This window comes from Cornus florida, unplaced genomic scaffold (genome assembly GCF_030987335.1).
Source record: "Cornus florida cultivar Cherokee Brave unplaced genomic scaffold, ASM3098733v1 CherokeeBrave_3.0.0_Hap2_Chr06, whole genome shotgun sequence".
NCBI lineage: Eukaryota > Viridiplantae > Streptophyta > Magnoliopsida > Cornales > Cornaceae > Cornus > Cornus florida.
The window spans coordinates 44,085,694-44,100,210 of NW_026775576.1; the positions used below are offsets into that span (position 1 = coordinate 44,085,694).

General features: G+C 36.1%; 1 protein-coding gene and 1 long non-coding RNA gene across 2 annotated transcripts; one reads left to right on the forward strand and one right to left on the reverse strand.

Annotated features, from left to right (window-relative positions):
• The first annotated feature begins 487 nt into the window (after positions 1-487).
• Positions 488-1,557, forward strand: LOC132311389 (enoyl-CoA delta isomerase 2, peroxisomal-like). Its single transcript, XM_059809290.1, has one exon. It carries the CDS (start codon positions 624-626, stop codon positions 1,347-1,349), a length of 726 nt encoding a protein of 241 aa, XP_059665273.1. The 5' UTR covers positions 488-623; the 3' UTR covers positions 1,350-1,557.
• A 1,222-nt stretch (positions 1,558-2,779) lies between these two features.
• Positions 2,780-5,100, reverse strand: LOC132311392 (uncharacterized). Its single transcript, XR_009482951.1, has 2 exons — positions 4,333-5,100; positions 2,780-4,135 (listed from the first exon to the last, which is right to left on the reverse strand). It is a non-coding gene; the product is annotated as an uncharacterized LOC132311392 (long non-coding RNA).
• Between the last annotated feature and the right edge of the window lie 9,417 nt (positions 5,101-14,517).

Consider the following 14,517-nt stretch of genomic DNA (forward strand, 5'->3'; position numbering starts at 1 on the left):
TGTTGGGTTTCAGTTGAGTAGAGAGAGAATGGTCATAGAGAAAGGGGCGGTATAATGAGATTTGGTCTGATGAGAGAGAGTAGAGAGAAAACGAACTGCAGAAGAGGAAAGAGAAAGGGTGTAGTAATGCAATTTGATTCAAAAGTAAAAGGATATTTTAGATAAGAAATTAAAATGAACAGTAAAAACCACGTACACATCAGCATTTGGGTCAACCTCATTTTTTATTGAAACTATCAGACTTTGACTTAACTTTATAATAAATATGGCTCCATAACCATAAGTACATTTATATGTAAAAATTTTAAAAAAAAAATGCAAATGAGGCATAGTAAGATTGACAGAGATTTAAAAAATAGGTTCTAAATGTCTGCTTTCCACCGCACTCCTAATTTGTGGAGTCAATACAAGTGCTTAAGGGAGAAAAAACTGAGAAAAAAAAAAACAAAAAAAATTATATATATATATATATATATATATATATATGTGCAAATGGACATAATGGATAACAATTGGATATTCGTCCCGCCCAATCACATGTACGCATAATCAATTTTATTGTTTTTTTCTGCATCCGTTCCAACCCATACATTCATTTCCATGCCCGAGATCAGATCACCACCATGTGTACGTTGGAGAAGCGCGGGAACATCTTCTTCCTAACCCTAACCGGAGACGACGAGCACCGGTTAAACCCTACACTCATAGCCTCTCTCCGTTCGGCTCTCTCCGATGCCAAGTCACAGTCCACTCGCGGCTCGGTTTTAATCACCACAGCGCAAGGCAAGTTCTTCTCCCACGGCTTCGACCTCAAGTGGGCCCAAGCTGCCGGCTCTGCTTCGGCCTCCAAAAACCGGCTTCTCCAGCTGGTGGAACTCTTCAGGCCGATTGTCGCTGACCTGTTGGCCCTCCCGATGCCGACCATAGCTGCGGTGACCGGACACGCCATTGCCGCGGGGTCGATGCTGGCGATGAGCCACGACTACGTCCTCATGAGGAGCGACAGAGGCGTGCTCTACATGGGCGAGCTCGACATAGGGCTGACTATACCGGACTACTTCATGGCACTGGTGAGGTCGAAGGTGGCTTTGGCGGAGGCTCGCCGCGACTTGCTGTTGAGAGCGTTGAAGGTCAAGGCGGAGGAGGCGGTGGCTATGCGGATTGTGCACTCGGCGCACGGTAGCGTGGAGGGCACGGTGGAGGCTGCGGTGCGCCTTGGGGAGGAATTGGGCAAGAGAAGGTGGGACGGCGAGGTGTATGCGGAGATAAGGAAGGGGATGTATCCGGAGCTACGTGGCATGCTGGGGTTGGAGGAGAAGATCATAGTCTCACTCTCTCCACGGCTTTAAAAAATCACAAAAGTGTTTTCTGTGCTTTATATATTCTCCTCAAATTGCTTTGGTTGTGGTGTGGCGGTACGAGGAAACCAAATTAATCTGTGATCCTCCGTTAAAAGGGAGAATAGTTAAAAGATGGAAAAGAAAGGATTAAATGTAATAGAAGAGCGACTAAATTGGGGCAACGGATTATATATGAACACAATTTTAGAATTTTAAATAGGGAAAATTACATATAAATGGAGTTAAAGTTCCATATTTATTTAGAGGCTGAGTCAAAGTTCTATATTTCTCTAAAATGGATTGCTGAGGTGGCCCATGGGTTTTTACTGTTTAGAAATTGTGATGCCTAAAATACCCTTCTTCGAAGGTACTACTTTTTTGAACTGAAGGTACTACTTTTTGGCGTCCAGATACCATGTTTTTTAAACACTCGCGAAGGTACTACTTTTTCTCCGAAGGTACTACTTTTTTGAATTGAAGGTACTACTTTTTTGAACTGAAGGCACTATTTTTTTATTAGGGAAGAGCATTTTAGGCACCACAATTTTTTAAACAGTAAAAAATCATGTGCCACCTCAGCAATCCATTTTAGAGAAATATGGAACTTTGACTCAGTCTCTAAGTAAATATGAAACTTTGACTCCATTTATATGTAATTTTCCCTTTTAAATATATATATATATTAAGAGAAATATATTTCATATACCATATCAATTTGTATGATATGTAAGTATGCCAAGTATATTAGAAAAAAATAAAAAGAATGCCAAGTATAGCATACAAATTGATGCAATCTTTAAGTTTATTCACTGGTACAGGAGGTAATAGCTTTATATCACATGCAAACAGCAATTAGTAACTAATATAGTGTCAATACCAAAAAATTCTTGAAATTAACTTCTAACTACTGAAAGTCTAATTAAAGAGCGAATAAATTTCATGGGAACAACAAAATACCAGCATTTTAGTGATGAATTCGGCAAATTGAGTTGTTACAATACTAAAATTCATAGAAAAAATTTAATGTTGAACACCTATTATTACATTGGAATTTAATCTAGGTCATTCGCTCGAATTAAAACCAAAAGTTGAGAGTAACCATTTGGAAACAAGCAAAATCTAAATAATGAAAATGTCCTCATAACTTATGAAGAAAAATTATACAAAAAGGATTGAATGTCAAATCAATAATCAAAATTAAGATTTTACCTAAAAATATCGAATTGAGGATGAAAACGATTAGCTGGTGTTTGCACCTTAAAATAAAATTTTAGATTGGCCACATGGCATTAGCCGATTAGAGGGAAATACGATTTTGTTTTAAGAAAAGTGATGTCAGTTGGAAATTGTTATTACTAGAATCATATTCAAATATAATTACCATATCAGCACATGGTATTATTTTTGTTTAAGATTATAGTTAAAGGCACATAAAAGAATAGGAATAATTTACCGTGCATACTCTTCTCCTTGTGGAGGATTTAAATAGGACACAAATAATTACAAATTAAGAAGGAAAGAAATTAAAGGCTAAAAGTCAGCTCCTATAATTATGTTAATCAACACATGTACAACTAATTATCTATATATTTTAACAGTTATATAGTCAATAGTATAACTAATTATCTATATATGTCAATACTCCCCCTCAACCGGAAAATAAATGTTTTGGATTCTCAACTTGGCAAGAGCATAAATGAACATACACTTTGCTAGAGACTCCTTTAGTCAAAATATCAGCAAGTTGATCATCGGTCCTCACATAGCTAAGGAGTGCAAATCACACCACTCCTCTTTGATAAACTGTTTATCAATCTCAATATGTTTAATCCAATCATGTTGCACAGGATTATGAGCAATGCTAATGATTGCTTTATTATCACAATATAGCTTCACAGGACTTTGACAAGCAATCCTCATTTCTCCCAATAGAATCTTCAACCATAATAATTCACATACACCATGACACCGTGGGCTATACCTCTGAATTCAGCCTCGACACTAGATCTAGCCACAACCGATTGCTTCTTATTCCACTAAGTAACTAGATTAATGCCACCCACAAATGTGCAATATCTTGTAGTTGATCTTCGATCCGAAATAAAACCCGCCTAATCAGCATTTGTATAGGCCTATACTACAGAGTAATCATGTTTAGAAAACAAAAGACCCTTACCAGGTGTTGATATCAAGTATTTGAGTATCCTCTCTACTGCCTGCATATGAACTTAACGTGGCTCGTGCATGAACTGATTGACAAGACTCACTGCACAAGCTATATCAGGTCGTGTATGAGCCAAATATATTAGTTTTCCAACCAACATTTGATATCTCTCTATGTTAGCAAGTGTATCATCAGTTTGTTCACCCAATCTATGATTCTATTCGATAGGAGTATCCACAGGCTTGTAGGTTAACATCCCTATCTCAGTTAAAAGATCAAGTATATACTTTCTCAATGAAACAAAGATTCCCTACTTTGAGCAAGCCACTTCAATACCTAGAAAATATCGCAGGGCACCCAAGTCTTCAATTTCAAATTCCTTGGCCAAATCTACCTTTAGTCTCCTAATATCCTCAGTATCATCTATCACTAACCGAAATTTCAAACAAAATCTTCAATTTATACAAATCAAAATACACCCATGATCATTAAAAAAATGCCCTCTTTTATACAAAATCAATTTCCTCGATGTACACAAAAATTCTCCAAATAAATAAATTAAATCTTACAACGCCGACTCTTCCATCTAAGCCTGAATCTAGCAATCCCCGTTCATCCTCGGTACCTGAAACTGGAGGGTGGTGAGACAAAAGTCCCGGTAGGAAAAACCATAACAAGAATTTCATGGAGGTTTAATAAAACAGCTTCACAAAACATACATATTCATGTGAGTATATAAACAAAATAGATATGCATTTAATTAAAACATTTAATAAAAATCATTGAAGCAAAACCACCCCATGCCATTCAAGGTATAGAGAACCCTACACTGAAAAAGAATTTCCTCACTAGATTACCAAGTCCGCAAACCTCCGGCCCTCTCTGAAAACTCAGCTCTTCTCTGTCCTCAAACTCTCAGCCCTCTATCTGCAAACTCTCTCTGTATTTCAACTTTGCTCTCTTTCTTTCAATACCTGTCAGTGCACAAAACACACGCTTAAATAAGCAATTTCACTAACTTCACAAAAAAAATCAGCCAACAAACCCCACATGCAAAAAGCTAAGCAAAGGCCAAGTAGGTCCCAAATCCTTACAACTTTTCCTTCTCTCATCAACCTGCTCCCTCTACTTCTCAGCCCACCACACAAAACAATTACACCTTGCAATAAAATAGTTGAACCCATTTCTCTCTCCTTCTCATCACCACACAATCCCACTTTCAGCTTACAAAAGCCACATAGAGAAATCAAGTTCAAGTCAAAAAGTGATTTGCCAAAATCTTATCATTTCATATACCATGTGAAGGCAAAACAATTTTGCCCAAAAGTCAAAAAGTCAAGCCCAAATAATAACATTGTGGGCCCCGCAAGTACACACCACCATCATTAAAAAAAATTCTCTCTTCCCACTTCGGCCACCTACTCACATCTCCTCCTTATCTCTAATTTCCACCACACCTTCTCTTTCTTTCCACTTCACAACACACACAAAATATATATATAAAGTTACAAAAATAAAGCCACATAAAAAATATCGTGGGACCCACACTATCACCATCACAATTGCTTTCTCCATTCCCACTCGGCAGCCACCCATTTGCTTCTCCCTTTTGCAAACAAAATTACATATATATATAAATGAAACAAAATCTAACCCCATTGAACATCATTTTGGTGGGACCCGCCCACCATTACCACTTCTCTTTCCTTTTCCCATTTCAGCCACAGCATCACCATTTGATGCCCAAAAAAATCATGTACAAAACTCCACTAACTTAATAAATAAATAATTAAATAAAATTAATTTATTAAAATTAACACTAAAGAATAAAATATTAATTACCCAAAATCACCAATAAAAATTTAAATACTCAATCTTGACTAAAAATCATAAAATAAAATTTAAATAAAAATCTTTAAAATCTGGGTTATCACATCATCCCCGGTCATGATGATATCATCCACATAGACAATAACAACTGTAATTTTACCTCCCTAAGAATATCGAAGGAATAACGTATGATTTTCTTGACTAGGATTATATCCATACTTTTGCATAGCTTGTGCAAATCTACCAACCCATGCTCTAGGAGACTATTTCAGGCCATATAATGATTTTTTTAGTCTGCATACTTTCCCCTTATTGGTACTTTCATCACTACCTGAAGGAAGGCCTATATACACTTCCTCCTCTAGATTGCCATGGAGGAAAACATTCTTAACATCAAACTATTGGAGAGTCCACTCCAGTTAGCCGCTAAAGATAACAAAATCTGAATAGTATTCATTTTCGCAACTGAAGCAAATGTCTCCTGATAGTCAATGTCATATGTCTGAGTATAGCCCTTTACCACCAATAATGCCTTGTATCAGTCAATCGACCCATCTGCCTTATGCTTTATGGTAAACACCCATTTGTAGCCAATAGTTTTCTTTCCTTTCAGCAACTCCACCAACTCCCATGTAGAGTTTTTTCAGAAAGCTCTCAATTCTTCAACCATCGTCTCTTTCCACCTTGGATTGTTAAGTGCATCCTGTAATTTTTTAGGAATAGATACAGAAGACAACTGATAAGCAAAGGCTTTAAAGGATGGTGAGAGACAATGAGAAAACATAAAACTTGAAATATGATATTTATATTTTGACTAACAAGTACGATGTGATTTTCTCAAGGCAATATGCAAATCTAATTCATTAACAACATTAGAATCATCTGGAACATTAGGATCTACATTACTATTATCAACAATAGAAAATGGAGATTCAACAAACTCTACCTTCGGATTACCTGTTATCGGGGTAGACTGATCATTTTGCTCGAGAGATACATTTTTCTCTTCTTAGATATACCAACTCAAATGGAGACATATTATGACCCTTCAGATGGAGAGTCAAAGAACCGCCTTTATTTTTTTCATTTTTTTTCATTTTTTTCATTTCCAATCTCTAATTCAAACATAAGCACAATATAAGACTTTTCTTCACTACTTAAGGTCTACTCTTGAAGAGAAGTCATAGAAGCAAGACTAGAAAAATAGGCCTGTTCCTCATGAAAAGTAACATCCATAGAGGAAAAATAAAAAATAAAAAAAAATAAATTGACGGAGGCTGATAACACTTATAACCCTTCTGAATAGCAGAATAACCGAGAAAATTTCATTTTAGGGAACGAGGGTCAAGCTTACCACTGTGATGTACATAAAAAAATCTTATACAACCAAAGACTCGAGAAGGAAGATGATTAACAGTAGATAGCGAGCAAGAAGTAGTGAAGACCTGAAGTGGATTTTGGTATTGAAAAACTCTGGAAGGCATTCGATTGATCAAATAGGCTGCCGTGAGAACAGCCTCCCCCAATATGACTTTGGTACTATCATGGATAGAAGCAGAGAACAGGATACTTCAAGAAGATGACAATTTTTCCATTCGGCTACTCCATTCTGTTAAGGGGTATTGGTGCAAGAAGTTTGATGGATAATGACATGATTAAAAAAAAAAAAATTGATTGTAGATCGGAATAAATGTACTCACCCCCATTATCAAAGCAGAAGACTTTTATCTTTGAATTGTATTGTGTATGGATCATTTGATGAAATGACTTAAAAATAGAGAAAACTTCACTTTTTTTACCCAAGTAACTTGTAGCAACCCGAGTTTTTCAACCCGGTTCGTTAGTGATGAACCAAAAGTTAACCCGAGAACGAATCCGAAATGCGGAAGCAAAAGATAGAAGCAAAGTCTATAGAGATATAGACCATCTCTAAGACACCAATGTGACCTTCCAAGAAGTCATGGAGTTCAAGGAGAACGAAAACAGAAACAAAGGTCGAAACAGACAAAAACCATGAACCAAGGGCAAAATGGTCAACTCACAACCAAAAAGAGAAACTTGACTCTAAACAAGTCAAATAAGGTGAAAACAACCTAACTTAATCATTTCATGACTTTCCAAGAGATTCTAAGAACATTGAACAAAAATCCCACAAAACGCCCTTTCCCGGTTTAAGCGAAAACCGACACCCTCTCACTAAAACTTAAATAACTCCCACTGTAATTGGAATCTGGAATGGAATTGGTACCATTGAAAAGCTGACTCAAAATTCATGAATTTAGGCTTAAGAATCACCCCATTTGGATTTAAAACGAAGGAGTTATGGTCATTTGAAGTCGGAAGAACAGTGCTAAAACTGGACTGAAGCTACTCTCGGGATCTAGCTATTTCGGTCGACCGAAATGACCCATCAGACGACCGAAATGAACAAAATTAGTGCTAAAAACAAGTCTTTAAGGCTTGGTTGGTTTGACACACCAAAAGGAACCATCAGTCGACCGAAATGACCCTGCTGACATTGGCTACTGGAAAGTGAAGTTTCAAGATTCAAACAAAACCCAAAAGGCTTCAGTCGACCGAAATGACTCGAGAAAGTGCACTAACCTCCTGTTATGCATCCATGGCTAAAAGTCCACTTGGAATCCCCCATGGCATGTTCAATTTGCATTATATGCAAGTATGTGATGTTGTGAACATGCACGCAAGTGTAATATGGCATTCTAAACATGTTACAATGGCCTACAGCCTCATTACATTCCATTTACAAGATTTGACATGCCAAACCTCCAAGTTAGGAAAATTACATTTCATGGACAAATCTTAAACATGCTAACACTTGCATGTGAACAAGAAAGTCTCTAAAGAAACTTTAATACTGTAATTCACCCAAAGCATGTGCAACCACCAATCTCGTACCCTGTACCTGAAATATGCCCCAGTAACGTAGGGGTGAGCAATATAAAGCTACTCGTAGGAAATGAGCATACATCAACCTAAGTTTTTACAAGTTTGCATGATTTAATCATTGTGGTTCATTCCACCTAACGTTTAAGTCAAAGGTGAGACTCAGGGAGCATCCTAGCTACCTAAGATCATTACTAACATAAAACACATCCTTTATGCAATTTCAATAACACAATAGCATGCTACACATAGCAACAAGATATAACATGCTTACACAAAGCAACTAGATAGGAATATGCTTACACAAAGTAACAAGATATAGATTTTCAAGGTAACCAATTTAAAATCAAAAATACGAAATCAACTAAATATAGCAATTTAGTATAATGGGAATATCTAATACCACACATCAAAACATAGATTCTCTAGACTATCAACTAGAAATCTAAAAGTGTGAAATCAACTAAATATAACAATTTAGTATGGATATACTTAACAACATCAAATCGCCAATAGCCAAAACCACAAGTCACAATATAAACATGATTGATAACTTAGAATTGAATGCGAAAACAACTAGTGGAAGACTTGGACATCGCGCTTGGAATTCTGCCGAGACCTCAAGGGTTATTTCGGGCACTAACCCGCAGGGAAAACCACCCTAAGTGCGTACTCTCTCAATTGGGAAGAACCCATACCTCCCGCACTAAAGCCAAACTCTAGCCATGTCACATGTAACAACAATGTCCCAAGAGAATCCAAAATATACCAAATAAGTTCAGAACTTATACTTAATTTATATAATGCACGAAAACACCTTCCATGCACAAGTAGGTTGAAACCACACAATCCATGTCTTAGGATTCAAATTCTAAAATGGCATACCTAATGTCAACACAAAGTGTACAATTCATTACACAAGTCAACAATATATTCCATAAAGAAAACATGTTCTCATGAATATAAATATAACAATAAAGTTATCCAATGTTCAAAACATAACCAAGTGAATATACAATAAGTCCAAATCCATGATCTTAAAATAGAAGTAACTTCTAAAACATGATTAAATCCATGGATAAACAAGATAGAATTTAATTACATCAAAATAACTAAACTCTCTAGATTTCAAATCATTTCCAAATAGTCTCAATTTAATTTATGTCAAAACACACATCATGGTCATCACATATATTCACATAAAAACTTAATTAGGCCCACGAAACCACAAATTAGATTTTAATTAATTCTCTTAATTAAAGTCTCTAAATTTTCAAACTCAACCAAATGCTCTCAAATTAAAGTATGTTAAAAAACATGCCAAAACTTAATTTAGAAGTATAATACAACTCAATTTCATGCAAGGTATGGCCATGAACTTTAATCTTTCACAAAAGATAAATATTAATTAAAAAGTGCAATTCTCATTTAATTAATCCCAATTTAATATATGTTAACAAACATATTAAAACTAGACTTTCTAGTATGCCACAATTCAAATCAAAGTTATATATCATCATGAATTTTAAATCTTATACAAAGAAATAAAAATTACTAACTTTCTAGATTTGATACAAGGTATACATATATGTTGTATAATCATGGCATACACACAATACAACACACAAATAATCCTAAAACATTCCCTACCTCCATGTGAGATGAAATCTCAAATCCCCACCAAAATGAATGTGCTCCGAATCCGACGAAACTTCTAGCTTTTGTCGTAGACAACACCGTGAACATAACCCCCAAGGAAGCCCCATCAAATTCACATCTTGACTTCAAACCCGAACTCAAGAAATGGCCAAAACTGAATTCTAATAAGGGGGAATGGAAGAGCACGTCGAGGGGAACAATAAACATAAAGATACTACACCTTTTCAACCAAGGGAAGTGACCGGAAAATGAAGAATAAGACCGGCAGCCATGGCTTCCATGGATGGCTGGCCAAGAGAGAGGAGAGAGAGAGAAAAAAATCTGATATTTTCTCTTAAGTGCTCCTATTTATAGAAAAACCCTAAAAGTGCCCCGAACGGGCCCCGCCGGGTCCGAAAAAGTCAAATTCACGTAGATGCACTCAAACGGCAAAACTCCGTGAACAAAAAAGATTCATAATGAGAAAATATGAATAACGAAAGAAACAGCGTCGAAAACCGAGCCCCGAGCAGAAAGTTATGCCCCAAACAAGTTTGGCGCTAACCGGGGTCAGAAACCCTGAAACTAGAGAAAACAACCAGAAGGAAATTCCAAGAGTACACGACTCGACGAAAAGTGAAAATGAATCCCGTACAAGGATCCAGCCTCAAAACAAGACATTAAGCACTAACTTTCATTAATTACACAATGGCCCCTCCAAAAAGTGAAAATTGCGAAACTGCCCCAGAATGAAAATATCTTCCAAAAAGATATTTTCTTAAAAACCCCTAAAATAAATATCTTCAAAAGATATTTATGAAAAATACCCCAAGAAAAGAAAAGGTTTCCAAAGAACTTTGCATCCATGCCCCTATGGACACCGGGAGCAACCAGAGTACTTTCTTGCAAAGGTAAAGACATGTATTTCATGGAAACCACTGAGAATGAAGATACATGTAGTCAGAAACCAACTCTGAACACAAGAAGTGTGGTCATGCCAACGAAGTGACAAACGGGAAAAAGACAAAATAGGGAAAATGACGAAATAGGGAAAATGACAAAAATGAATAATGTCTAAAAAGTGAAAATATGAAAATGACTCGGTTCTTAAAGGAAGTTTTCAATCCAAAGAAAAGAGTCTCAGAAATCTTTTCAGATCACTCGAGATGACACTAATCGACAAGAAACCAAACTCATAAGGGAAAAGACAACGGAAAAAATTTATCTGAAAAATCCGGGTCATTACATAACTCGGGAGAAGTCATCAATGAATGTGACAAACCATTTAGAACCTGATAGATTAGTCGCATGAAAAGGGCCCCAAACATCACTATGAACAAGAGCAAAATGAAAGGCACTTTTATTAATACGTAATGGAAAAGGTACCTGATGATGTTTAGCAAGTTCACAAGTTTCACATTGAAAGTGAGAAACATCAACAGCAGAAAATAAAGAAGGAAACAATTTTTTTAAATAATAAAATGACGTATGTCCTAAACGCTTGTGTTATTACCAAATGTCACGAGATGAACCAATAGTGGACTGCACAGCATGAACTAAGGTTGAAGTAACTGGTACATCCAAGAGATAGATACCACCTCGTTCACTACCATGACCAATCCTCGCCCCCGTCCGGAGATCCTGAAATATACACTGAGTTTCAAAAAACGTGAAAGAATAGTTTTAAGGTTTTAGTAAATTGACTGATAGACAATAGATTATTGGACAATCTAGATACATGAAGAACATTGGAAGGGGACAAAGAATCAAAAAGTGTGACTGAACCTTCACCAGTCACAAGGGTTGGTGAACCATTAGCAGTTATGACACAAGTTTTAGTAGGTGAGGAATAACATGAGAAAAAATGAGATGTAGAGCTAATGTGGTCAGTTGACCTTGCATCTATAACCCAACAGTCTGAGAAAGACTTACCGGATACACTAAAACAATTACCAAGGCTACCTAAGGACGTGGCTAAAGAACTGGATCCTATAGTAGAGAGCGAATGAGCACACTCCTAAATTATTTGTTCCATTTGAGCAGAAGAGAAATTAGCAGCAGATTGGTCACCATTCTGATCACTTGAAGAGGTATAATGAGCCTTGGAGCTAAAACGACTTTCTTTTCTGCCCTACTTATTGCCTTTACCTTTGTCACCCTTTTTTTCAGGCCACTAAGGCAAATAAGCATTGAGTTAAAAGCATTTTTCTCTCATATGTCTAGTCTGGTTACAATAATCACAAACCAAAAAATCTTTGTCTATCATATTTAGTAGTTTTAGCAACATTACCAGATGTTGCAGTTGGTGAAGGATCGGGCCGATGTGGTAATGATACCCGAGGTGATTGACTTGTGGTAGAAACCAAAGCAGATCCTTCTGGAGAAGGTGGCATGAGCATTGTAGATAGTCAGAGGGCCTGGGTACACACATAAGCATAGGCCTCACGCAAAAAATGAAATGGATCTTTTCCAAGCACTTGAGTACTTTTTAGTCCAGATCTAGGTTATGGCCAGAAAGAAACTCAAAAACGCGTTCTTTTTAAAACTTCTTATTCAACAGAGCGGTATCAACAACACATTTCATTTCACAAGGTTGGTAATAGTTAAGTTCTTACTACAAAGCTTGGAGGGCATTGTAATATGCCTCCAATGTCCTTCCCTATCGAGTAGTAGCCTGAATACTACGCTTCAACTCATAAATTTTTACCACATTTCCTTTCACAGAATAAGTCTGAGATACTGCATCCCAAATATCTTTTGCAGACTTGAGCTACATATACCCAAGACTAAGATAAGAGATCATAGTTTGGAGGAGCCAAGAGCAGAACATTGCATCTTCTGCAACCTAAGTCTTAAAAGTTGGGTCATTGATCGTAGGTTGGGATTTTTCCCCAATTAAATACCTAAACCAGCCTTTGTCGGTAATATACAACTTCACAAAGTAAAACCAAGCAAGATAATTGGTGCCATCAAATTTATGAGGCATCAACTGGACATTTATCAGACCTTAATGCTCGTTAGATGCAGTTGGAGGAATGATTAGAGTCTTAGAATCAATCTTAGAAGTCACATGGGTTTCAATCTTGTCTTCCATCAAGTCAAATAAGGATACATGGTATGTGGTAATAGGTAAAAAAAACTAGTGTTTGGGTATTAAGATGTATTTACATAAGACCCTAAAAAAAATGGGTTTTAAAATTCCTTTCTAGAGAGGTCTAATACCATGAAGATTTTTCTAGAGATAAAAGAATAATAATAATTCACCGTATATATTCTTCTCCTTGTGGATGATTTAAATAGTACACAAATAATTACAAAGAATGAAAGAAATTAAAGGCTAAAAGTCAGTTCCTGTAACTATGCTAATTAGCACCTAATCAACACATGCACAGCTAATTATCTATATATGTCAACAATTATATAGTCAACAATACCGTTAATTATCTATATATGTTAACAATTGGGACACTAGAAGAGATTATTTTATTTATCAACACGAAAAAGATTAGTTTCCATTGTCCTCATAATTCAATTTGAAGATATGTGGCGTAAGTTTACTGGAGAAGAGTATTCAAAAGAGAAGAAATGGTTAATGCTTGTTTTCTTTATAATTCAATTTGAGGAGGTACTGGCATCATACTTATCAAATCCATAGAAGAAGTTGATTGTACTTGGTGCAAGTGTATGAAGTCATGTATTTAAGGAGTTTGAAACGTGATATGCTTGAGAAGTTATATTCAAATTCAAATTGAAGAAATTAGTTACAATTATCGAGTAACTACTTTCAACAGATTTTAGGCTGAACTATAAAAAGCAATCAAAGAAGCCTGTGCAAAAGTCCCCAACCAATACATCAATTTCCTTTCATTATGTAACATTTACATTCCTTTTACTTATATTTTACTATTTTCCACAGGAATAGTTTAATTAGACTAGATCTCCTCTTGTACTCATTGTATAAGATTTATACTTAAGAAATAGATTTGGACGCAAGGACTTCAATGTGTCCTCCATGTTTGTTTTGCAAGTATCGTTTATAGCATTGAAGGACGCTTGAACAATTAGTGTTACTCGTTTCTTATAATTCCAACCCTTTTACCTATGAAATATATTTGGATGCTAGGACTTTAGTGTCTCCACCATTGTTGTTTTATAATTTATTTTGGAGTGAATGAATGCTTGGATAATTTATAGAGTAATGATAGGGGAACCGAAAAGGAATCCCCGAATTTAATGTGATTGGCTACACTTATCACGTGTTAAATAATATTTTTTTAGAAACTGTTTAAATAGGTGAGGTGGACAAAAAACACGTCAGATTCGGGGTTTATTCGGAAAAATCATTTGGTGATCCTATCATTTTCCTAATTTATATTGTCTCCTTCATTTGTTCCATCCTTTTATTTTGTTAAAGTCATCTTCATTGAGGCATCGAAGAACCTGAAGGAATGGGTCATCCTTCCCTTCTAAAAATAACCTGATTCAACTCAAGGACCGATTTCTTTATTCGGTCATTCAGGATAGTTTGGCTATCTACAAATCTGAGTCGAAAGACTCTGGCACGCCACAAAATTTCACATCCAAACAATTGGCATGCACTTGTGGGACCGAAATAGTTCTTAATTTGAAGTGTTGAAGTCA